General features: G+C 38.2%; 1 protein-coding gene across 2 annotated transcripts in view; it reads right to left on the reverse strand.

Moving 5' to 3' along the window:
- The window catches only part of Arhgap29 (Rho GTPase activating protein 29), a 69,797-nt gene that overhangs the window by 14,399 nt on the left and 28,970 nt on the right, over positions 1 to 26,428 (reverse strand). For both annotated transcript variants that reach the window (XM_021157541.3, XM_021157543.3), the window contains exons 4-16: positions 19,842 to 19,938; positions 19,278 to 19,350; positions 17,927 to 17,975; positions 17,202 to 17,339; positions 16,396 to 16,460; positions 15,405 to 15,515; positions 15,231 to 15,311; positions 14,915 to 15,103; positions 14,121 to 14,258; positions 4,047 to 4,207; positions 3,160 to 3,299; positions 2,161 to 2,265; positions 958 to 1,056 (exon numbers count right to left, since the gene is read on the reverse strand). In XM_021157541.3, coding sequence (XP_021013200.1) covers positions 958 to 1,056; positions 2,161 to 2,265; positions 3,160 to 3,299; positions 4,047 to 4,207; positions 14,121 to 14,258; positions 14,915 to 15,103; positions 15,231 to 15,311; positions 15,405 to 15,515; positions 16,396 to 16,460; positions 17,202 to 17,339; positions 17,927 to 17,975; positions 19,278 to 19,350; positions 19,842 to 19,938 — 1,446 coding nt within the window. The remainder of the gene's footprint in view (positions 1 to 957; positions 1,057 to 2,160; positions 2,266 to 3,159; positions 3,300 to 4,046; positions 4,208 to 14,120; positions 14,259 to 14,914; positions 15,104 to 15,230; positions 15,312 to 15,404; positions 15,516 to 16,395; positions 16,461 to 17,201; positions 17,340 to 17,926; positions 17,976 to 19,277; positions 19,351 to 19,841; positions 19,939 to 26,428) is intronic.

Raw genomic sequence — 26,428 nt, forward strand, 5'->3', positions numbered from 1 at the left:
ATCCTTTTACTTCTCAGTCATCTACATATTACAAAAAACGATTGCCTGGGGTTCCTGACATTAAAAACAACGTATAGATATAATTCCACACTTCAAATGCTTTAATACTCATCACCAAAGCAGTAGGCTAATTCTAAGATGCCAAGACACAGTGTCCCCAAGATCAACACATTTATGCTTTTATTAATATGCCTGCAAAGAGCAGTGTGTCTATGAGTGGCGTTGTATTTCTGAGAAAACCCAGTCACTACTTAAAAGAGTGAGTTACATGAAGCTTGTCTGGGAGCAGTATGTGCACTAAAGGCAGTACTTACTAGTCTTACAAATTACACATTAGTTACTAGTTATATTCTTAATCATAGCGGAAGTAAGATACCCTTTTAATTTGTGAAATTCTGCCAAAAGGATAGTATACCAAAGAAACAAAAACAAATTTATATCAGTTCAAGTCAAGTCATGAAGATAAATGATTTTTGTATCCTAAACATCCACAACTTTCCCCATCCTTGAGAGTACATTTATCTGCTCTCCTGCCTTGCTTCTTACAGTTTCCTCGTTAGTGTAATTGTTGTTTTGCAGTACTTGGGCAAAGGCAGCGCTTCGTGCACAGTAATGAAGAGCTTTACCACTGAGGTTTTCTCAGTGCCCATAGTTCCTGCACTACTAAGAATGAGCTTTTCCAGAATGTAGGCAGTGCCAGGCTTTTAAGAGAAAGTCACTGTATTGGACTTATGAAAGAACACTATACAGACTGCTGTTCACACACTGCCAGTAACTTTAGATCTAGTAACTTTATTTCTTAGTCTTGTAGATATATTTTGATCATTTGATCAGTTCATCATCAATCCATATGTATGCATAAACAAGCAGATCCATATAACAAACTAATGATCTAGCATTATGCACTACCACTATTTCAACTGGTTTAGTGGGTCCTAACTGAGGAGAGTGCAGTACCAGCTTCTGAAGGGGACGGTGGCTCTCTCTCATCGAGATCATCAGCAGAAGACATGGTTCCACTGGATGGAGTCCGTGGAAGTTTCCGATGAAAGTCTCCTAAAATGAAATTGTGGATACCTTTACCTGACTAAACATTGAAGAATAGTGAAAATAGGCAGTGATAACATTCTTGGAGTTACACAATTTGTATTATTCTATTATCGTTAAAATTTTCTTCTATCCTCAAAAGCTAGGTAACAGGGGACTCAGATATCCATCTGAACAATATATCTATTGTTATTAATTCATATTTATTTATTTATTTATATAAATAATATATTTATATTCTTATATATTCAACAATATATTTATATTTATATTCTTATGAGACTTTACTATTCATTTCTGGCAGTAAGCACTTGAGGTTACAGGCTTTCAAAGATATACAGCATCTTCTATATCTAATGTATGACAGAGTAACTAATATAATACTAAATATTGGCAGTGGTATGGCCTAACATAGCAATTAGCTAAAACACACACACACACACAACCCAAATGATATTTTCATTACTAAGTTATTATACAATATGAACACAGGTAGCTATTTGCATCAATTGGATGAAGGAAGTCAAAAATGAATCCTTTGGTTTTGCCAGGCCTACTGGGGGAGAACACAAGATTCAAAGCTTGTCTCGGCTACAGAGTGAGCTCAGGCCCACTTGGTTAACTTATAGCCAGTCAATCAATCAATCAATAAACCAAACCAAACCAAACCAACCCCCCTGGGCTCAGGGTAGAGCTCAGTGCTCGAGAGCTGCCTAACATGCAAAAGACCCTGAATTCAATTCCCAGTGCCAAATCAAAAGTAAGAAAATGGTTCTATTTTTATAGCATGCAGTAGAGGGTAAAGTCCATGAAATATACTACTAAAAACATTTAAAACAGTTATAAAATGATACATTCTGGTGGGTTAGGAGGTGATATCTTTATATATGTGTTGCACACACATGTGCATGTGTGTTACTTATATATGTATATAAAGGGGCTTCTCATGTACTACCCATGTTCTGCCTGTTGAGTTATCAAGCATACAAAGGTGTCATTGTTTTTCTTTAAAGTACACATATGCATGTATATTCGCTTATGTCTGAGATAGTTCAAACATCATTTCAATCTCTCACAGAATTTTCAGTTAGACTTAATATTTAGTTATTGTACCTGGGCTTATAGACTCTGAATCCAGAGATCTAGACTCACTGCTTCCTCCAGTGCTCTCTGAGTCACTAAACATTCCGAACTTCCATGATCTTACGAAAGAAGGACCTTTAAAAAAAGAGTAATTAAAAACTTGCCTCCACCAACCCATTGACTACCCCAACTTGAGACCCATCCCATGTGAGAGAGCAAACCTCTGACCCTATTAATGATACTCTGCTATGCTTGAGAACAGAAGTCTAGCATAACTGTCTCCTTAGAAGCTTCATTCAACAGTGGATGGAAACACATGCAGAGACCCATGGCCAAACATTGGGAAGAGCTTGGGAGTCTTGTGGAAGAGTAGGGGATAGAATTGAGCAAGCCAGAGGGGTCAAGGACACCACAGAAGTGGTGGCCCAGAAAGGATCACAGAGACTAACCTAACAACTCAAAAACCATGCATGGATGGACCTAGGCCCCCTACACATTTGTAGCAGATGTATAGCTTGGTCTTCATGTGTCCCCTAACAATTGGAACAGCAGCTCTGACTCTGTTGCCTGCCATCGGATCCCCTTCCCCTACCTGGACTGCCTGGCTGGGCCTCAGTGGGAGATGACATGCCTCCTAGACCTGCTGAGACTAGATGTCTCAGGGAGGGGTGGAACCCAAGGGTGCTCCCCTTCTCTAAGGAGAAGTGGAGGGAATAAAGCGGGAGGGACTTGTGAAAGTGGGACTGGAAGGAGAGGAGGGAGGGAGGACTGTGATTGGGATGCCAAGTAAATAAAATAAAAATACATATTATTGAAAAAAAAAACCTTGCCTACAGGTAGATTTCATAGGGTGAAATACTGACATTATGTAAAAGAAAGGATTCAAATTTCTGTAAGAATGACTAATATATAAACTTTTGAGACAGGCATGGAGGTCAGAACTATAAATGATCTTGAACAGTTCCTTAAGTAATCCCATCTGAGAGCCCTGCTGTTTCATAGAGCAGTGTCTGCTCTGTAGGAATGTACCTGTCATGTCTGCACTGTTGGAGCACCTGTCCTCTTCAAGCTTATGACAGCTGTCAGGAAGGCGGGCAACATCCTCTAAGGAGTCGGCAGGTCCATAGCCAGATGTCTGTGGACTGTTTGTCATTTGTTTATTTACATTCCTATGGGATAAAATAAAACTCAGCACTAAAAGTCTTGTAACTTCTTAATTTAATAAATGTAGAATAAGCTTCATTAATATTAATAACTTTGTTATATAGTTCAACTTCTTTTAAAGAAATACAGCATTTAGACAATGTGTACTTATAACAGCTGAAATATGGAAAAGGTATAAGAATAGAATATTTAATATTTATATCATGATTAAACTTTTCTAATCTAACATTAATAAAAAGTATAGATCAAGTTTTTGGTATACTCAAAATATGTAGGTTATCATTTGCTACTTCCAAAGAGTTTTTAAGACTCAAAAGAAGCAAGGTCTGTGTGAAAATAGAAAGCATCATCCTCAAGTATATTTCATCTATTCCTTAAACTCACAAATTAATAGGAAAATATTGAAAAAAAATTAAAGCTAGTATTTCAGTGTAAGAAAAGACATTTCCGGGCTGGTGAGATGGCTCAGTGGGTAAGAGCACCCGACTGCTCTTCCGAAGGTCCAGAGTTCAAATCCCAGCAACCACATGGTGGCTCACAACCACCTGAAATGAGATCTGACGCCCTCTTCTGGTGTGTCTGAAGACAGCTACAGTGTACTTACATATAATAAATAAATAAATCTTAAAAAAAAAAAAAAGTAAAACACCTTTTTTAAAAAAAAAAGAAAAGACATTTCCTTATAAACATAGACAGGAACTCAGCAAATGTTTTTTCGTTTGAAATAATTTCTCCTATGCATTAATTCTTACCCATCAACCTTTTCTTCTAATTCACTTGAGCTTGTAGCCTTCACGAATTCACTGTACTCCTGACCTGGATCATAGAGTTTGGCACTGTCACAGAGAGACTGTAAACTGTTGGCAAGGGATGCAGCCTGTAGCTGCTGCATATGAAAGAGGTTAACTGTTACCTACAATCACAAAGACAAAAGACAGACATAACTCATGAGCTATAAAATGCTATGTACATTTATGTCAATAAGCACACTAATAAAAGACCACACATTTGATATACACAACACTGATATTACCATCAGCATGCTATGCACAGCTTAGACTGGAAATAACTTAATCTAACAGCTAACGGTCGACAACTGTCTAAAAACTATCACTCCTACTATTTAATACGTGACTCCAACAGTGATTTTAAAATGTAACATGCCAGAGTTCATACAATATGTGAGTTTTCTATTAACAAATTTTAGACACATACTATACTTCAGTGTATCATGGCGAAATCCCCATCCACCGATATTATCTTAAGGGTGGTTCCTAAAATATTTTGTGGTACTGAAAACTGCTATAAACACTTTGTAAGAATGTCAACTTGGGCAGTGAGATGGCTCAGCTGGTGGAGGCACTCTCCTACACAAGCCTGAGGACTTGGGTTTAGGTAAAGCTGGAGGAGAGAACCTGACTCCAGAAAGTTGTTCTCTCTCCTCCACTCACATGCTATGGCATGTGTGTCTCCCATCATACATACACACAACCCCCATATATAATTAAAAGATGATAATGCTATCCTATCCCCTGCTTTATCACCATGCTTGTGTTTCTGGAAGGGTATTTTTAACATGATAGGTTAGGGAAGGCCAAAGAGCTGACATTTGAAATATGAGAGAAAGAGCCAGACACAGCTGCAGAGAGAAGGCTGATTCAAACAGAAGGCAGAGGTGGTACAGACGTGGACAGTGTGTGTGCTCCTGAAGCACACAGAAAGGCCAAAGCACACACAAGGAAGCAGAACATCTGCTTGACTCAGGTCAAGAAAGGTCACTGGAGGTGGAGTGAAAAGGAAGCCAGCTAAAGACTAAGTAAAGCATGGTCCCATCTATTCCTTAACAGGCCACTTGGGACCTGCGTGGGGGATGGAGGTAAGGAAAGCAGTATGGAAAAAAGAGACTATGTCATCTCTTCATCAGTCACATCTTATCAGATGGTAGGATCAACTCTTAATTAACCAGAGTCCAGGTGGATACCACCTTTCTCTAAGGACAAGTCAGTGATCATAAGCACTATTTGAAATGTATGCCCAAAAGAACAGTTTGTGTCTTCATCCTTCAATTAACAAAGGACACTTAACCTTTATTTGATACAGTTTAATGACTGGCTAGCATATTTGGGTAATCCTATGGCAAGTTGAACCTGCTTGATCTAAAGGGTCACTTCCATGGGTGAGCAACACTAATCAAGTTATTTATGATTTCTTTGTACCAGAAATTTGAAAAAGTTCACTGAGTCATCTGAGAGATCCCGTTTAAATGAAAAAACCCAAATCTCTTCATCACTTACATGCTACCTGAGTAGCGACAAGGTGATCTGTCCAAAGAGCATACACTGGGAAGAAAGGTTTTCTACACTTCTGTTTCTGCACTACTAAAACGGAGCTAAAACTATGTTTACATAGTAGGACCCTCTGAGAACTAAGTAAGTTTATATAGATAGATATCTTACATGCACAGATACACACTCAATCTTAGCTTTTATCAGCTATGGCTTGAGGTAAAGGAGATTTCATAAATCAAACATTGATAAGTGATTGACAACTTTAAGAGCTCAAAACATTTTACTTGTTCCTCACTGAGGTGGACTCTTTCCCTCCATCTGAATCCACTGAAGAGTCCTGCTCAGAACCATGTATTAGTGCCATTTATCTCAAGACTCCCCCGAGTAAACGGAAGTAGGCAGACTGTGGAAATATAGGACAATTTTGGGTACATTTCTTGCTTTTCCCACTCTCATCGTATTTTCCAGCCTAGGCTGATTCCCACAAATGTAACACTGGACATGAAGAGAGACAGCTTCCCAAGGAGGCTCTGTGGGCACAATCCTATAACAGTGATGGCAGTTACAGAACTGAACAGATCTCAGACTCTGAAGTGAATCCACCCTTATGATCAGGAGCTGTGTTCAAAGAATGGTGGTGAACCCATGAAACTCCTGTAGCTTTATTTTTCCTGTATTCCTGCATCTCGCAAGCAGCCCCTCTACTTAATGAGTAAGGAGTGCTGTCCTGTAGCTGGAGACATCTGTGGAGAGCAGAAGAGGAGCCAGCACCACACTTCAGCTTCCCACTCAGACCAAGGTGACCAACACAAAGCGAGGCGACAGAACATACCTACATCAAATGTCCCCCATCCCCACTTTAAAACAGTATTAGGACCTAGAGTCCCACAAAACAATGTCAAAAATACCTAGGATAGCATTCAAATTTTGTTGTGGAATGCTGGCCTCCAGGTATGACCCAGCCTTCTTGACCTCCCTGTGGCTGGGACTCCCCTCCCCTCCTCAAGAATACAGAGGCAGTTAACAGTTGCTGGGAGTGGGGGTGGGGCACCACCAGGCCCTACTCTTAGGATCTGTAAGCAGTTAACAGCTGCTGGGAAGAGAGACTATTCTTTTGTAATTAGCTTCTAGGGATGCTCAGCCGGTGTAATCGATTCTTTGGCAGTTACTGGTACTCTATCTGGTGAGCGAATATTTGCCGATGATGTTTTCCCAGCAAAACTACTTGTCATGTGAAATATCAGGAAACTCTTCACCACTCACAAAAGATAGATATTAACATTGAGATCTCACACTAGGATGAAGCCTCTATAGCAGTTATTACAGTGGGCTGAAGAAGGAAGGGAAAGGCTGGGGAGACTCGGACGTATTTGACTTGCATGAGTGAGAATCTGAGATTGAGCTTCATGCTTTTTTTTCCCCCCTAAATTGAAAAAAGGCCAGCTATGGTGGTGTGTGCTCATATCCATCCTAAAGGCCAGCTATGGTGGCATGTGCTCATATCCATCCCAGTACTGGGGAGGGAGACAAGGATCTCCAGGGTCTACGGTCAGCCAGCCTAGCCTATTTGCTGAGAAACCCTGTCTCAAAAGAAAAAGTGGATGGATGGTTCCTGAGGAATGCGCTGAGCTTCCATGTGTACCCACGTGCATACTTACACAAATATATACATACAAAAGAGGAAAATAGTTTGGAACATGGAAAGATAAACTGAAGACACACAAAAAGGGAAATTTTAGTAGTGAAAAAGCAAATTTCCAAAAACAAAGTTACCAAAGGACTATATTGGAAAAGAAAAACAACAGAGAGAGGCAGTGAACTTGAAGCAAAAGAACAGGACAAGATAATACTTCGCAGTTTACTATGGGACTAACTATCAATAAACTCATCCTAAGTGGAAAATGTAATATTCTAATAAAACCATTGTTCAAAATAACTAAAAGTAAGCTGAAACAGCCATATCATATCATATCAATATTATATCATGTCATGTCATATATCAGTTCATAGCATATATATCTACTGATTAAGTAGACTAAAAACACAAGGAAAATTACCAGCTAAAAAAAGACTGCTGGTTAGTTGTCAGTGTAGCACAAACTGAGTCAGTCATCTGGGAAATCTCATTTGGGGAATTGTTTTTCATCATACTGGCCTGTGGGGGACACATTCTTGATTACTGATTGATGTGGGAGGTTCAGCCCACGGTGGTTGATGTCACCACCAGGGAGGTAGTCCTAGCTTAAAAAAAAAAAATCAAGCAAAACAAGCCATGAAAAGAAAGCAAGCCAGCATACAGCCATTCTGTGGTTTCTGCTTCAGTTCCTTCCTGCAGATTCCTGCCCTGGCTTCCCTTGATGTTGACCCACAACCTCTGAACCAATAAGTCTTTCCTCCTTCTGTTCATCTCAGTCACTGTTTTATCCGAGCAACAGTAAAACAAACTAGGAAAAAGATATCTCAAAAATGAAACATCGGTTTGTTATGATGGTATAACATTTGTTAATGTAGAAGCAACTAATAACAGATTTCAAAATATATAAACCAAAAGCTGAAGGAACTAGACATATGGTATGTTGAAGACTTCTAAACTCACCTCAGTAGAGACACGGTTATATATAACTAACCAAGAATACAGAGGAAGTGAGTTACAGTGTAGCCTAAGGAACGGATATGAACAAAAGACTAGCCAACAGTGAAAGAATATACACTCTAAAATACACTCATGGTGCATTCACAATTGATCTTTCCAAAGAAATGCCTTTTAATCTCATTGTTTTTTCTTCTTTATCTTTTCAATTTTATCAACTTCTTTTTTAAAAAAAAACTTTATACTGAGTCAATCAAAAAACTGTAACAAATTTAAGTCTGGAATCATACAAACTAATTTTTCTTTTTACAAAAGAATTAAACTAGAAGTCATTATAATAAAAATAATTCTGGAAAATATTTAAAATGCTCGAAAAAATAAAACAATAGGCTTTTACATTATCCATCATTCAAAGAGAAAGTCTCTAGGGAAATTAGAAAATGTTTTGAACTAAAGAAAAATGAAAACACATTTCAAAATCTGTGGGCTGTAGGTAGGTAATCTTTAGGAGGCAATCTGAAGCTTTAAAAACTTTATACTAGTGATGGAGGCGGGTCTCAATGAAGAATGATCATGAAAGCTTAAAAAAAAAAAAAAGGCAAACAGAAAGCAAGCTGAAACTAATAGAACTGTGGGAAAAATCAGCTGAAAACTTTCGTCCCTGAAAGATCAGTGAAATGTATAAGCTGCTTACAAGACTGATGGAGTGTATGCACTGATTATTAATTAACATTAGGAATGAAAGAGGAAACATCACTTTACCCACTCAGACTAAGCTACAGCCACCATGTATGTATGTATGTGTGTGTGTGTGTGTGTGTGTATATGCATCTATGCATGCATGTGTGTTTGTTCATCAAGTTGAAAGGGATCAATTCCATGCAAGCCATAAACTACTTTACCTAAGAAATAATTAATTTGAATATATCAAAAGAAATGACTATGTAGTAAAAAAAAAAAATTTATCCAAAAATCTCAACCCTAGTTGCCACACATGCTGCTGGATAGGAAGAAATGACACAAATCTGATAACCCTTCCCCCCCCCCACACACACACACAAGTTAAGAATACTTTCTCACCTCATTTTATGAAAGCAGATTACCCTAACCAAAACAAAAGATATAGACAGGGAAAAGGAGGGAGGAAAGGGAGAAGAGAGGAAGGAAGGGGAACTGGAAAATAAACTCCATGATATAGAATAACAGATAAAACGCTCAGCAAACACAAGGGAGACAATGTCTTAAATAAATACAGGGCATCTGCAAAGCCTTTACAGCTCCGTCCCTACTTAAACAATAAAGGACGAAATGCTTTCTTCAAGACAGAGACTGACGTGGGAATTTTCTCTCATGAATTTTATTTAACTGACAGCCTTATAGGAAACTTAAAAGATATATAAAATATAAGTAAAAGAACTATAAAAGGAAAAAGACACACAACTGCCGTTATTGCAAAAAACAATGAGAACCGGGAGAAATCTACAGATTTACCAAGACTCCAAAATAAAAGTTCATGCAAAAATTAACTATGATTCTTTTTGTTTTGTTTTGTTTTTTGTTTTTTTGAGACAGGGTATCTCTGTGTAGCCCTGGCTGTCCTGGAACTCACTTTGTAGACCAGGCTGGCCTCGAACTCAGAAATCCGCCTGCCTCTGCCTCCTGAGTGCTGGGATTAAAGGCGTGCACCACCACCGCCCGGCTTTTTATTTTTTAAAAAGTATGTGAGAGTGTGTTTTCTGTCTTCATGCACACCGGAAGAGGGAATCAAAACCCTTTACATTACAGATGGTTATCATGCTGTTGCTGGGAGTAGAACTCAGAACCTTTGGAAGAGCTGCCAGTGCTCTTAACCAGAGACATCTTTTTAGCCCCGTTTCTTTTTTAACGGTATTTTAAAAAAAGCTAGCTAGGGAGAAATTGCACTTGATAAGACATGAGCCTGGAGAACATCACATCTTCATACACAAAACTACCACGTCTCAGGTTTATAGCCCAAGCCAATATATCTCCTACAGTAGGCCGATGTCCCCTGCCCCAAATAAACCAAGAATAAGGCTGAAAGACACAGGTCCTCATTCCCAAAGCTCACTGTGCAAAGTAGCCAACCCTAATGGTCTATAGTCCCTGCTCACTTTGCCTTTCTTTCTTTTTTTTACAAATAATTTTTTCCTCATTTACATTTCCAATGCTATCCAAAAGGTCCCCAATACACTCCCCCCCCCACCCCACTCCCCTACCCACCCACTCCCACATTTTGGCCCTGGCATTCCCCTGTACTGGGGCATATAAAGTTTGCAAGTCCTATGGGCCTCTCTTTCCAGTGATGACCTACTAGGCCATCTTTTGATACATATGCAGCTAGAGTCAAGAGCTCTGGGGTACTGGTTAGTTCATAATGTTGTTCCACCTATAGGGTTGCAGTTCCCTTTAGTTCCTTGGGTGCTTTCTCTAGCTCCTCCACTGGGGGCCCTGTGATCCATTCAATAGCTGACTGTGAGCATCCACTTCTGTGTTTGCTAGGCCCCGGCATTGTCTCGCAAGAGACAGCTATATCTGGGTCCTTTCAGCAAAATCTTGCTAGTGTATGCAATGGTGTCAGCGTTTGGAAGCTGATTATGGGATGGATCCCTGGATATGGCAGTCTTTAGATGGTCCATCCTTTCTTCACAGCTACGAACTTTGTCTCTGTAACTCCTTCCCTGGGTGTTTTGTTCCCAATTCTAAGAAGGGGCACAGTGTCCACACTTTGGTCTTAGTTCTTCTTGAGTTTCATGCGTTTAACAAATTGTATCTTATATCTTGGGTATCCTAAGTTTTTGGGCTAATAATATCCACTTATCAGTGAGTACATATTGTGTGAGTTCCTTTGTGATTGTGTTACCTCACTCAGGATGATGCCCTCCAGGTCCATCCATTTGCCTAGGAATTTCATAAATTCATTCCTTTTAATAGCTGAGTAGTACTCCATTGTGTAAATGTACCACATTTTCTGTATCCATTCCTCTGTTGAGGGGCATCTGGGTTCTTTCCAGCTTCTGGCTATTATAAATAAGGATGCTATGAACATAGTGGAGCATGTGTCCTTCTTACCGGTTGGAACAACTTCTGGATATATGCCCAGGAGAGGTATTGCTGGATCCTCTGGTAGTATTATGTCCAATTTTCTGAGGAACCACCAAACTGATTTCCAGAGTGGTTGTACAAGCTTGCAATCCCACCAACAATGAAGGAGTGTTCCTCTTTCTCCACATCCTCGTCTCACTTTGCCTTTCTTAAGAGTCCCAAATAGTCCAGGCCTGGCCTCAAACTTGCTATATTGCCATGGATAGCCTTGAATTTTGATCGCCCAAATGCTAGAATTACAGGTGTGTACCACTACAATTTCTAATAAAGACTCTTATACTTAATCTGATCACTCCTGTTTTTTGCCTGCCAAAGCTGTCATTTCCTTGTATGATCTACTGGGAAATGTTAAGTAATGAATTCTCTGGCACGGCTCTTTGTGCTGGTACTTGGTATCCATATGCAAAACAAAACAAAGCAAAATACAAACCCCAGCTTCAATCCACACCTTGCACAAAAATGAACTCAAAACAGAGCACATACACAAGTGTCAAACTATACAATTTAGCACAAAACAAAGGGGAAACTCTATGACCTTGAGTTCAGTGAAACTCTCTTACAGACATAACATCAAGAACATGACCAAAATGAGAGTAAGATAGACCTGAACTTTCCCCTACAAGACATTGCTAAAGTATAGAAGAAAAATTCTGAAATGAGACAGAATACAAGCAAATTCAATCATAAGAAAACAACAAAACAAAAAAACCCATACAACAAAAAATTTAAAATAGCCAAATTGTAAATAAGCCCTTGGAACTATTTTCAATGTTATTTTTAAAGTTCTAATTACATCACTCCCCTCTCCCCTTATTCTGGAAAACACAAATGAAAACCATAATTAGATCTTTACCACACACCTATTAGAGAAGCTAAGCGTGTCATAATAAAAGGACACTGAGCTAGAGCTCTCACGCTGATCAGAGCCACTCTGGAGAACTGTCTTATAGTTTCTTATTGAGCTAAAGATGCATCTGACATGCACACTCCCATATGTTCCTATAAATATGAAATCTATGTTCAACAAAACCTGTCAACAGCTCCTCTTGCAGCTTCATTCATAGTGACCCAAACTATGAATAACACTGTGTCCACCTGGTGAATGGACAAACACTGACACACTAGCACAGTGGGCTGTCAGCTACCAAGACAGAGAATGGAGCTATGGACACAAGCACCACACTGATGAATCTCAAAGGAATTAGGGGTTAAAGCAGCCTATCTCAAAAGGCTGTGTGTTATGAGTCCATTATGAGTCACTTTGGAAAAGGAGGGAACATTTACATCAGAAACACATATCTCTACAGCTAATTAACAGGACAGAGACCACCGGAGCATCGCTAAGGATCAGGCCTGGGTGTGGCGACTGACAACAAAAGGGCAACAAAGATTAGATTTCCTGACTCCCAATGGTGCAGCAGTTACTTTTTAAATTGTTAGTTGCATGCCAAAAGGGCCTGTTGAATATAAACTGTACAAAATACTTAAAAGACATGAATGAAAATGGGACACGGGATGCCTTATTTTTTCACAAATCACTCAGTTCAATTTTACCATCTTTTTAAAAACTTAAATTCCAAAAAACTATCACAGCAATGCCAGATGTTTGGGGTTTAAGTCAGTTTTACCAACTAAGGCAAGAAAGGTAATCGGTCAATTACCAATGCTCACATTTAAATTTTAGCCAAATAAATCATCAACTCAGGGTATACAGTGAACAAAAGTAACTAAAAAAAAACCCAAAATACCCAACAACAACAACAAAACAAGGCACAGTGGTACAAACATGTTGCAGGATATTTGATCACATTGTGAATCCTGAGACTGTGTTATTTACTGAAAAAAAACCTGTTTCTAGTTGTGGTGCAGCTCAGCCTTAACACACACCTTTAATCCCTCTGGCTAGATATGGACACACCCTTAGTACACACCTTTAATCCCAATCAATGAAGGTAAAGTTAGTTTGTACAGGGATGCAGTCATGTTTGAAAGTGATGTCAAATTGAGTGGCAGAAAAAATGACAAATCAGAGAAAAATCTGACAGAATAGGACATGCCCAACTCTCATGAGAACAGACAGGAGGATCTATAGAAGAGAGCAGAGAAAGAACAAGAGAGGGGCAGTTTTACCAGGGCAGTTGTACAGAAAGAGGTTACATAGAGAAAACAAGCTAGACATAGGCAAAGACAGAACAAGCCAGAGAATGAGAAGGAGCCAGAAGATTGGAACATATTGCCAAAGTTAGTATGAGGCCAAGCAGAATCTGAAAGAGAAGCCAGATTGATAGTCAGCTTGGAGAGGAGTTTGAGTCAGAACAGCTGAGGGGAACCAGCCAGCTAGACTTAAGAAAGAACAAGAAAGGGTGAGCTTATTCAGCAGCAAGTTTTAGAGGCTGAGAACATTCCATGTCTAGATAAGATTGTATGGGGCTAGAAGCTTCCAGGCCTAGGCCTAGGTTAGAAGACAGAGGCATAATTATATCAGGTAAATAAAAGTTACTTTAACATGCATGTAATCCCAACACTCAGAAGTTAGGACAGAAGACTCTTGACCTGAAAGCCAGCATAGCCTTCACAGCAGATCTGGTCTTGAAACGAGGGGGAGGGTGGATGGAGGGAAGGACAGAGGGGAAAGGGAGGAGAAAGGAAAAGTAAAGAAAGAAGAGGAGGGAGGGAAGAAATAGAAAAAAGATAGCTCGAATTATGGATCACTATTAGAAACTTAAGTCCATCCACATGTTCTTTGAGTCTCAGAGTCTCAACCGTCTAACTAATCAGATCTCAAGCCTTTCTCCTGTGCCTTTAACTATGAAGAAAGTACTTACAGCCTTAAGTGTAAGGTCACACTGGAAAACAAGTGTCCGAAGCTGGGTTAAAATTTCCCTCTTTGTATTTTCTAGATCATTCCGTCTTTCTTCAACATTTGTTACACAGACTTTGTAGTGTTCGTTTGCTTCTTCTACCTTCAAGGACACCACAGAAACGACACTAATCACTAAATTTATACTTATAACTTACTGTAATTAAAGCAATGTTTCAAAAAATGGGAAATCTATGAAAAGAAAATCTGAAATATTTTAATTTTCAATACAATACTATGAAATGCATTAAGTAAAAGAATTTAAAGATAAACAGCAGTTTGGTTAGCAATTTAAGAATTGCAGATTGTGATTGATGGGGCTATTTACAAATACTGTAGTGTCTGTATAAGAAGTAGTCTCCATTTTTAACAGAATTTGTCAAATTATATTTCATAAATGAGACAAAGCTTACTATGGTTCAACAGGTATATAACACAGAGACTTACTTGCCTAAAAAGTAGACTTTATCAATAACCAATTCAAAAATGAGAAAGCACTCTCCTAAGATAACTCTTTAACAAACTCCTACGCTTGCCAACACAGTGGTTCCTCAAGTGCAGAGTTTAACCGCTGCTGCCACCTGGGACTTGATAGAAGTGATGTCAGAGTCCTGTCTGACCAACTAAAGAAGAAACTCAGTGGGTGAGGGCCAACAACCTAAAAATGCTTTCCTGGCGATCCTGACTCCTAATAAAGTTTGAGAGTCAGATCCTTAGCAGAGTATTACTAATTCAAGTTTCAAATAACAAAAATATTACTTTTTGAAGAGCCTCTTCTTCCAACCTCCGCCTTTTTTCCAGTTGTTTGTTGAGATTTTTTGCCAAACCAACACTTGAACTTAGTTGCTCTTCTTCTGCACGAAACATGGACGATTTTGCCTTTTCGTATTCATCTTGCCGCTGCATGCACAACAATTTTGCTTTTTTGAGAGCTGTCTCTGTTTCGAGCTACCCAGAAAAGAACATTAAACAGACTGTTAGACAACATTTTAGGGAACCTAGAGTAAGACAGGTGGTTTCTATATCTCGGGCGATTTTGGATAAACAGGCCAGTGGCGCTCCGTTCAATGCTAACCAATTTATTCTGCTGCTGCTTCCAAAGGTCTTTTATTTCTTTCCTTTGCTTCTCCATTTCATTCTTCCTCCCAAGTAGAGGCTTTAAGGAGATTAAAAAAAAAAGAAGTCGTTTTATAAACCCATGTTGGTGTTTAAAAAGCAAACCACCATATGCTGTATGTATTAATTTTACCTGCACAAATTTGTTGGCTTGGAGAGCTGCAATTGTCTGTTGTAGAAGGTGGCTGCTGTGGATGTCACTAAGAAGAGCATTGGTAAATAGAGACTGCAGCGGCATAAACTCCTAGAATGTACAGGTGAAAAGTAAGGTTTATAATAGCAGTGTTAGAGGCACCTGTCTAATATGCTATGTGTAGCTCAACCCCTAACACTGACATTAGAAAGGAACTCTTGCTAGAGTTCTAGATACATCCCTGTTTTTCAAAATACAACTTTGATGCTTTTCTCTAGGTAAATGATTTGGGTTTATATGACACAAACATTGAAATTATGAACTAGTTAGCAAAATTAGTATTAAAATAGGTATTTGTATAAACCTTAAATGCCTATAGGTGCAACAACATTATGAACTAACCAGTACCCCGGAGCTCTTGACTCTAGCTGCATATGTATTAAAAGATGGCCTAGCCGGGCGTGGTGGTGCACGCCTTTAATCCCAGTACTCGGGAGGCAGAGGCAGGCGGATTTCTGAGTTCGAGGCCAGCCTGGTCTACAAAGTGAGTGCCAGGACAGCCAGGGCTACACAGAGAAACCCTGTCTCGAAAAACCAAAAAAACCAAACCAAAACAAAAAAATAACCAAAAGATGGCCTAGTCGGCCATCACTGGAAAGAGAGGCCCATTGGACATGCAAATTTTATATGCCCCAGTACAGGGGAACGCCAGGGCCAAAAAGTGGGAGTGGGTGGGTAGGGGAGTGCGGGGGAGGGTATGGGGGACTTTTGGGATAGCATTGGAAATGTAAATGAGGAAAATACCTAATAAAAAATATTAAAAAAAAACAACCAAAACCTTAAATGCTCTAGTTTTATTCCTAAGGAATAACCATTAAATTTTTTTTTTCCAATACAAAGGTCAACAATTATGTTCTTTCCTGGGAATGGATTGGGAAGTCCACTAAGTAGTCTCTTATTTCCGAGCCCAGGGAGCGCACGGAATACTCACTTGAATACCAATGCTAGATCTAGTTGCCTCTGCCAATTTTACAATATTTCTAGTGGACTCCAATTCTGAAAAGGTTAAAAAAAGGACAAAATTAGCATTTTTCTCTACACATACACTCTAAAATTATTTGTGCTTCTTCAACTAAGAAGTGATCACATATATCAGAGCGCATTGTGCTGTTATAAGGACTTTAAATCTAACTGCTCCTCGGAATCAACTGGGGAACTTTCCACACATACGTGCATGACTCTCAGCTGTTAGAACAAGACCTAAGCCAGGGCAGTCTGAGCACACCCCCTGCTGAATCCTACTTCCCTCTGAACATGTCTCATGTTCATACACAAATCTGATGTGCCCTTGAGGAAAATGGGTATATCAATCCTGTCTTGCTTACTTTCCAAGTATCAGAGGCTTAGGTAAGACAATCAATAGGAAAGCACCTTCTCAGCTGAGAACACTGCTCACACAGCCACTCAGCTGTCTCCTTTCTCTCTGCTTATGCACCCACTGCACTCTTCTCTCCATGCACGTTACCTATTTACACCTTCCTACCCATCACAGTAGGGCTTCTTTAACAGAAGAGACAGTGCAGTCTGTTGTTGTGCGCCTACATCTAGCGGTCAACAGAAAATGTCTAGTTTGTGTATCTAGTGTAAGAAAGCCTAGGTCATGAAAAAACTAATTCTATTTATTAAAATGAAATACACTACATATAAATCATAAAACCCATGCTGTAGAAAAATGAATCACAAACAATTTAACTCTAATGTTTCAAAATTAATCAGATGCTCTAACAGAGAACTCACCCAAGTTGAGCTTTTTTTCAACCCACGACACTATATTCTTGGTATATTTTGACCATGTTTTAGCATATGACAAAGCCAGCTCTATAGAGTCAGTGTTCTTTAACAGCAAGTTGTCTAGTTCTATAGGAGAAAAATTTCCTGAAGATAAAAACATCAGTACAAGTGTAAGTTAAATATGAACACATGGTGATTCTTAAGAAAGAAGTACTTGGATCCTAGGAATTCATCAATAACAACTAGTTAACAATCCACAGGATACGTTTATAACACATCAGTGTTTATGCTTCAAAATATATTGTATGTTTATACTTAAAAGTGTATTCATTTTTACTTTCTGTGCATATATGTTTTGCTTGTATATGTATGTCTGTGTACCACATTCATGCCTGGGGCCCACAGAGCCAGAAGCAAGAGTCAGATGACGTGAAACTAGAGTTGTGGATGGTTGTGAATTGCTGTATGGGTGCTGGGAACCAAGTGAGGGCTCTCAGGCACTGAAACACTGTATCTCCAGCCCATGGGTTTTTATCTTAATACATATTTCTATTATTTGTTAAGCTATAATCTGTATGCAATTATGATCAGTTTGCTTTATCACATCATCTCCTCAAGCAAATTGTATGTTTTATATGTATTAAGAATGAATATACTACAAAGAGATTAAGTATACCAAAATATTTAATGAAAGAAATCACAGAATGTTCAATAAAATCTTAAACACTTACCTTTTTCATGGGGTAAGTCCACTGAGTCCACAGAAATGTTTTCAAAAGACTTAACACATAGAAGAAAACAAATTCAAGATTAGAGCAGAAAACAACAAATCACTTGGTCCAAAATTCTGTTCTGATTTTATTACTGACATAATTCCTATTCAAAAATTTCTAAAAGTATTTAAAACTCAGAGGCCTATAAGTCTACTTAAATATCACAACACTGAGAGAATTATAGTTCTCAAGACTGAACAATAAAGAAACTCTTTAATCTGATTAGGTAAAACAAAAACAAAAAAACCCCAATGAATGCATGTTAAACTTCAAATTCCACAGATCTAAAAAGGTTCAGAAGTTAAAGAAGCAGTTACAAACTTAAGAGTCTGCAAGCTTAAGAGAATGCCCGACCATCTTTTACTATTTTATCACACGTGTCTTTTCAAGTTTTTTGGACAGCTTAGGACAAAATTTCCTGTGATAATAGAAATGCCATACGTGTTGTTATGTATATCAGATGCCAGCTAAATGTAGCTAACTTGAACATTTGGAATATGGCAATCAACTAGAAAATAAACTTTTAATTTTACTTATCAATTTAAATTTAAAGAAACACATTAAGTAATGGCTACATCTTTTAGATAGTATTTAAATATACCGTCTATCTTCATTGTTACATAAATTTTGTTTTTTGTTTTTTTTTTTTGCTTTGTTTCCTGGTTTCTTTGAAGACAAGCTCTGACTATGAAGCTCTGGCTGGCTTCTAACTCACTATGTAGACCAGGGTGGTCTCAGAGATCTGTCTGCCTTACCTCCCAAGTGCTGGGACTAAAGCATGTAGCTAAATATTTAAACAAATCTGATCTACGTGGTTGGGCAATACACAGTTTATAGATTCAATCAAAATGGAAAAAATACCTTTCAGCTCTATTAGGTGTACTGGATTGTACAATTAGGGTTACCTTAACCTTAGTTTGCCCTTCTCTAGAAAAGGGGATAGAATGCTATTTTCTGTGTCTATGTCTGGCCTCCACCTGCTCAAACACAGGACATGTACCCAAACCCATATATCCACCTCCCTTCACCCTCAGCAAAACAAAAAACAAAAAAACAAAAAACTTCACTAAAGTTCTGGACCACATAACATAGACTCATGAAGAATCAGGCTATTTTCTTAATACAGTATCACTTAGAAAAGTATAACCAAATTATTGCTCCAGAAACTGATTGTTTTATCATATATAAAATTAACTAATCTGCTTTGTTTGGCCTCAAAAGATGAGGTAATCTATAATCAGAATAATACTAAGATCAACATCAGGAAAGGGTTTGTGATAGCAAATTAAAAAAAATTTTTTTGACCTACCTTACTTTCTCTAGAAATAGGTAGACGTAGTATCGCATCATTGCCTACATCTCCCATAAGGAAGTTTGTGAGGCTATCCAGAGAGGTTAAAAAAAACACAGAAATAAAAAGACAAATTACTACACTTCTTGGTCTCTTACCGTCAATCTATCGTCTAGAATAAATTGTTTTAAGAAACACGTAAGAATCCCATTATACAAACTGCAGGCACAGCTCCTAAGAGCTCTATAAATACTTGCGATACAGTCAATAGAGCAACACAGAAGGTAGCTCTTGCCGAGCTGTGATGGCATGTGAAACTACCTAACAGTTTATTTTCCATCTATCCCGCAGATTTATGTCCCGTACATTCTCACTAAGGCATTCGGGAGCACTAACTTCATTGAGAATCTTTTTTTTTTTTTTTGGTTTTTCGAGACAGGGTTTCTCTGTGTAGTCCTGGCTGTCCTGGAACTCACTCTGTAGACCAGGCTGGCCTCGAACTCAGAAATCTGCCTGCCTCTGCTTCCCAAGTGCTGGGATTAAAGGCGTGCGCCACCACGCCCGGCGAGAATCTTAACTTACATGTTTCCAAAGGCAAATGCCAAAGTTTCAATGGAGGAAAAGACTTCTCGGAATAGATCGTTTTTGTTTTCTTCATTAACTTCTGTAAAGTTCACAGCTATAAGCAAAGATCAGTTGCAGTAAGTGGAGGAAAACACATTTAACACTAGATTTATACAAAGTCATTTACTTCTTTTAATCACCATTGCTTCAAAGCACAAAAAGGTAGAAACTTAAAATCTAATATACAAGTGTACAGAACATTTAAGTTCTTTATTAGGGAAATCATGCAAAAGCATCAGTTTGCAAAGAAGTAGCTGGGATTGCAAGTTCAGTATACATGCACGACACAATCCAACACATCTAAAAGATGACTCCGTGAGAAATCCGCCTTGGAGTCAGAGTCCATGCTGTACCTGGCCTCTATGGAGTGTCCTGGGTTGTTTGTTTGTTTGTTTGTTTTTTCCTCACTTACTGTTCTCTGGAATTTTAAGAAAGAACTAAAGATACTGGTCCACTGAAGTCGATATGAAGTACAAGCTTAATATAAACTATCAACATAGATAGTCATAGATGCATTTGCATATCATAAATTATATGATATAGCATCACATTAAACACCCAGTACTTTAGGAAAGTTAAAGTCCTAGTTATACATAGCTTTATTTCCTATCAACAGGCCCTTGGGATCTGAAGTACATGCTAACTGACATAACTTTTTGTTTATAGTAGGGATATTTTGACATTTTGCATTTTGCTAAGAATATTATGAAATACAATCTGAAAAGGTTATTTAGTTTCTTTCTGTGAACTGTTGTTAAAACCCAAGACATAATTTACTAAGGCAAAATATGAAGTTGGAATTGGTCTTTCTGTTAAGCAAGCCATGTTACTCTGTAAGAAGCAGCTGTCCCTTCCAGCACCAATGTATTTACAAAAGAAGATGGAGAAGCTAGAAAGCCACCCTTGCTTTATATCTTGGCTAAAGTTCGAAAAATAGCTCCATCACCAAAGACTTCATTAGGCCTGGGCTTTTTTAGAAGTTGACTCATATGCAAATATGGTTATAAAGCAAGAACCCCTGAATTACAACCAGAACTGTATGTATATGAATATGCCTCTGTAGACTATGGGGTAGTGACACTTAGATCCCTACCTATCATCAAAATTTTCTAAATGTCCCTTATAATAAAACAAGAAACTTAAGAACCAGTCAATACAAGTAATTTTAAGAATATTTCTAGACCTTTGCTCTCGTCAAATTGAAGAAACAGATTCTACTTCTGCCTGAAATAACTAAAAACAAACAAACAAACAAAGGCAGTAATTTTTGACCAACATGAAACTAACCATAGTTTACAATTGCCCGAGTTTATTGCCTAATATACAAAGTAGATTCCCAAATCAAGGATATGTCCAGAGGTATTTAAAAAATGTCAATACTGAAGAACCAGTTAAGTAGGAGAACATTTATACATTTGTGTACATACATTTATAAATGTATAGAACTGAAAAATTCACACTGACACAAGCACAGTGAAAAATGGATATACTCTCAATAAGTGATAGAAAACAAAATAAGGCAGGATAGTGAATTCCAAATGATACGCATTAACTAACCTGACAAGACAGATATTTTGTACAACTCTACTCAGAAGCAAAGTGCACAAGACACAAGTTGTTTTCAAGTCAATACTTAGAAACACAACTATATTATGGGACATAAACTACCTCTCAATAAGCATAACTATTCAAATTATTCAAAATATATTCTCTGATTTCATGGAATTAGAGTAGAATTAACAGAAAAAAATTATAAAAAGTTCTTGAATACTTGAAAATTAAATAGCATACTGCTATATAACCTATGGGTCAAATACAAAGAATGAAATTAGAAGTACTTTGAACAGAATGGAAATAAACATATGAAACGTTAGAATCTGAAAAGGGGAGAAGACATAGGCAATGCTAACGACAGTTTCACAAGAACGTGATGTAGCAACATTTATAAAAAATAGCGCTAAATGAGAGGAGCTTGCTGTCTATCAATTAGACCACAATAAAATCATTTTTAATTGTTCATTGAAAAGTACTCTAACACTGTCTCAATTTTTATAAATATTTTTTCTTTCCTATAGGTATATCTTTCATGACACTAAACACAATTAGGAGACACAAATAATTGTTATAATGACTGTAAGTAATAAAAAGATAACTCTTTTGAGCCATCTTTCCTGTCTTCATTCCTACTCGATCAGAGTCTCGGTCACCTAATGAGACACCGTGAGTGCCTTTCCGTCCCCTTCAGGGCAGCTCTTGTTCCTAATGTGGTTCATTCTTTTGTACCAACAACATATTCAAAACCCTGAACCAACACTCTTCCTCCTTCCTTCTTTCACTAGATCTCATCCAATTAACATTTTTCCTAAGAAAATGTTCAATATCCTTGCCATGTGAAAGAAAAATTTTGTTTTACCATGTTTCTTCTTGAGGTACTATCCAATCTAATTTCCATTTTTTTCTCTACCAAATCTCTATGTAATGTAATGACTGTTTTCCTTTCACTATGAATTATCTCGACTTCACCAAAATTGGGCTTTAAAAAAGCCCAGTTCAATGATAACTTTTTCTATAAAGAGCTAGGTAGTCCATGCCTATAATTTCCAGGACATGTCTGGTTTAACCCGCTACTGAAGGAAGCTACAGACCACACAGAAAAGAGTAAAATACTTGTGTTCCCATAACTCCATTTGGCCCTCCAGCTCTCGTTGCCAACTCCTGGGTATGATGACAGGTTCTACAAACAGCCTGCATAGGCTGAGTCTCAGCTTTGTCTCTGACTATACATAAACATTAAAGTCTCTAGTCAGTTTCCTCACTTATTAAGTGGGACAATTATAAACTCAACAGTTGTGGGAATTAAACAATGCAAGACCACTGTCAATCAAAGCACCAGCTTCCATCAGTGAAAACCGAGGGTTTCTCTACCTTAGTCTTCAATCTCCTTGACTTACCTCAACGTTCAACTCTTCTACCACTTACTATGAATCCAACTTTGGACAAACCTCCTTCAGCTTCCTCATTTACTAAGAGGAAGCTGATCTCACAGGTTTATTCATCTTGGAACTGGGATGACTACAGGAGGTCATCCCTGTGAAGAGCCTAACAATGTCTGTCAAGCAGCAGCATCAATCCTAAATAATAGCAGCTATAGGTATTATTACAGAATTAACCACTTCCTTCCATCATGACATACTCTACTCTTTTAAAAGTTATTTGTTACAAAACATGGCAGAGATAAAGCTTTGAAGTGCCAGACGTGGGTTCAAGTTTGACCTTGACTACTTCTAGTGTTGACACAATCTAAATTCACTTCCTAGACATGCAAAGTAGCACATCAAGGAGAATTAAGTCTCTAGGATCTAGTGGCTGGAATTCCGTATCTATGTGCAGTGCCTCAGTTCTGTACCTTTCCTTAGACAGTTTTACCTTGTGTAGATCTCATCTTAGGCTACTCCCTCTATACCTTCCTAACCCCACAGAACTTCATCACTTCTATACTGCCAAGGAACTACTTGTCCAGGTGCTGTCCACTCGCTACAGAGCAACTTTATAAGAGCTTCCTTCGGATGTAAGAAACACCTTCCACTTGCTGTTTCTTATACACTGCTTAGCTGAGAGTTTTGCTTCTAAAATGTTTTCTTTCTTTTCATTCCTACTACTGGCCTTCTCTAACCCAACGGCTCTCAGCCTTCCTATTACTGTGGCCCTTTACTAAAGTTTCTCATGCTGTGGTGACTCCCAAACATAATTTTGCTACTATTATGAATCATACTGTAAATACCTGATATGAAGGATATCTGATATGCAGCTCCCAAAGGGGTTGTGACCCCCCTTAAAAGAACACATTTTGCTTCTCTAAATTTTAGACTTAAACCTAAAAATGATTCCATAAAAACTTTAGGATAAAAGATGTAGAGAATGGTGAAACTTCAGAGTATGGAAGGCCATCCTAATAATTCAGACTCAAAACACACAAAAAGGACTGATATGTTAAAGTGTAAAAATAAATAAAGAGTAAATATTGAATAGCTAATGTTAAAAATACGAAGTTTCAATAAATAAATTATATTTTAAGAATATTAAACACCAAGAGAAAACCAGGTAATAAGCCAACTGAAATAAAAGGATGTACAAATGACCCTGAAACATACTCAACTGCCTTCAAACTGGAGAGAATACAGCTCAAACTCCCCCAAGACAATGTTTTTTTGCTACGAGCCTGGGTAACAAATCTTGATAGCTAGCACTGCTGATGGGGGGGGGGGGGGGGGTAAACCAGCTCTCTTCACACTATCAGAGGGCAGGGCTTGAGAGAGGATATGACAATATCAAAACACACAAGTTCTTTCAACACCCAAGTTACTAAGAATTTGCCTGACTATGCACAGACGCATCAGCAGGTAATAATTTACACATCTACTGGGAATGAACTGGTTAGATTATAGCACATCAACATTATGTATCTCCAAACAGCTTTGAAAAACATCAAAGAAAAGCCAAAGACCTGAGAAACACTTTATGTGCAGACAAATGAGCAAGAAGTAAGGTACTATCATTTGTATAGCAAGAAGTAGGGTACTATCATTTATATAGCAAGGAGAATTGTACTTGTGCTTGCTTGTATGTGTTTGATGTATTTCTGGAAAGATTCAAAAGAAATTAGTGACAGTCACTGTTTATCCAGGACCAGAATGAATGGCTCCATGTTGAAAAGTCAGGTTTGCAGAACAGAAAGAAAGATGAGGGTTTAACAATGCTGTGTGTCTTGTTTAAGGCTTCTTTGTCTTTTTCTATTTGCCAATTTATGAATACAGGGAAATATATGTAGATATTAAAAACATTTTTTCATTTATATTACAAATAAAATTGACCTAAACAGTTGAAAATATTAAGTACATCATAAATCACTGATGTATGAAGATGTCTTTATCTGCTTCAAAAATAGGCTGTATCTCTCTTACCATATTGCAAATATTTTGTCAACTGAACTTCCTGTTTGGAAATAGGAAGAGACACAGGAACTACAAATCAGTGCCAGATGAATGGGAGAAAGCTAAGAATCTTTCCTTTAAAGTTATTACAAGGTAAATTCCATTTTTACAGGGTTTTTTTAAAAAGCAACAGAAAGATTCTGTTTTATGTATAAAAACTAGATGTATTGCGGCAACACAACCAAGATTATACAGCCCTGAAGGTATTTTGTATTACGTTTTTGGTTTTATTTTAATTTTGTTTTGAGCAGTTTGGCAATTTTGCAAACTGCATTTAGCAGTTAATACATCCAAAAAAGATAGCTGCTCAGATCACTGCTGTTTTTAAAGATGTAATTAGGGGCTAGGACTGTAAGAACCATCTAGATTACTCCTCTGTTCCTACAGCTCGCTGATCCTATACAATTGTTTTTCTTGAAGTTTTTCCCCAAAATGAAGAAAACAGGAACTCCCTGCCCCAAAGATGCAAGTACCAACACATTTAGGCTGCTTGGCTCCTGCATTCAAAAATGATTTCTACCAATTTCTTGCCTTCTTAGGTTTTGAAAATTAAGTTGCTATTAAATAAACTCTGATTTAGCCTCAACTGTGCAGGCCACTCATTTTTGGAAGGTCTCAAGAACAAAAGCAAAAAACCCCTTGTAACATTTCCATGGAATCCTACAGAAACAGTTTCCCACCAACAAATCAATCCTATCTTCCTCTTTCCAATTCCATACAACACCAAAGTAGCATAATGACAATAATTCTGAGTGTACAGCCATAGCGTGAAATAATATTATTTAAAAGATTGCTTTACCTCAAGGTTAAAAGGATCTCGAGGCAGCTAGAGCCCACACTCTTGAGGTCTGTCTCTGGAATGTGGACACCAGCCACATGCTGGTGTGCTCCTTCCCCAGGACATCCTGACTGCACACAATAGTCACCGACAACAATTGAGCTAAGTCGCTATTTCCAAGCATGGAAATTTTACTATCTATAGACACAAATTTCCCTATCTAAGTAAAGTTAAATGGTACTTGTAAACAATCTACTTAAAAACAAATCTGGTTACTAAGCTCATTTTAAGAGTCACAGAACAAGCCACCCCTGTTTCCCTCTTAAAATTGTCTACAGCACCTTTTCCCTCTCAATGCTTCAAATAGAAAAAAGGAAACCATACAAACAGGAAAAGTCTTAAGTCAGAAAGAGATGTGTGTGTGTGTGGGGGGGGGGGGGGGAAGGGCAGGATATAGGCTACATTTTTATTGCAAAGCCTTTATTTCCTTTCTGCCTCACCCTGACACTGCCTTCTCCTTGTCCTTTCTGAATATGAGCATCTCACCACTCTCTTCAGGCTCTGCGCGTCCAGGTCTCATACAGTGGCCCACCTACACTGCAGCCTCACCTGTGACAGCTCAGTTAATGCCCACACCTAAGCTGTCAAACTTCTGAATGGTAGGTAACCTTTTCTTCTGTTAAGTCTGTCCTCCATCATAGCTGGGAGCTTAATGTGCCACCCTGAGGAGATGTGGCCTGACACAGGAGGGTGTCACTGGATCCCTTTGGCCCCCT

This window comes from Mus caroli, unplaced genomic scaffold (genome assembly GCF_978045245.1).
Source record: "Mus caroli unplaced genomic scaffold, Mus_caroli_1 scaffold_3, whole genome shotgun sequence".
NCBI lineage: Eukaryota > Metazoa > Chordata > Mammalia > Rodentia > Muridae > Mus > Mus caroli.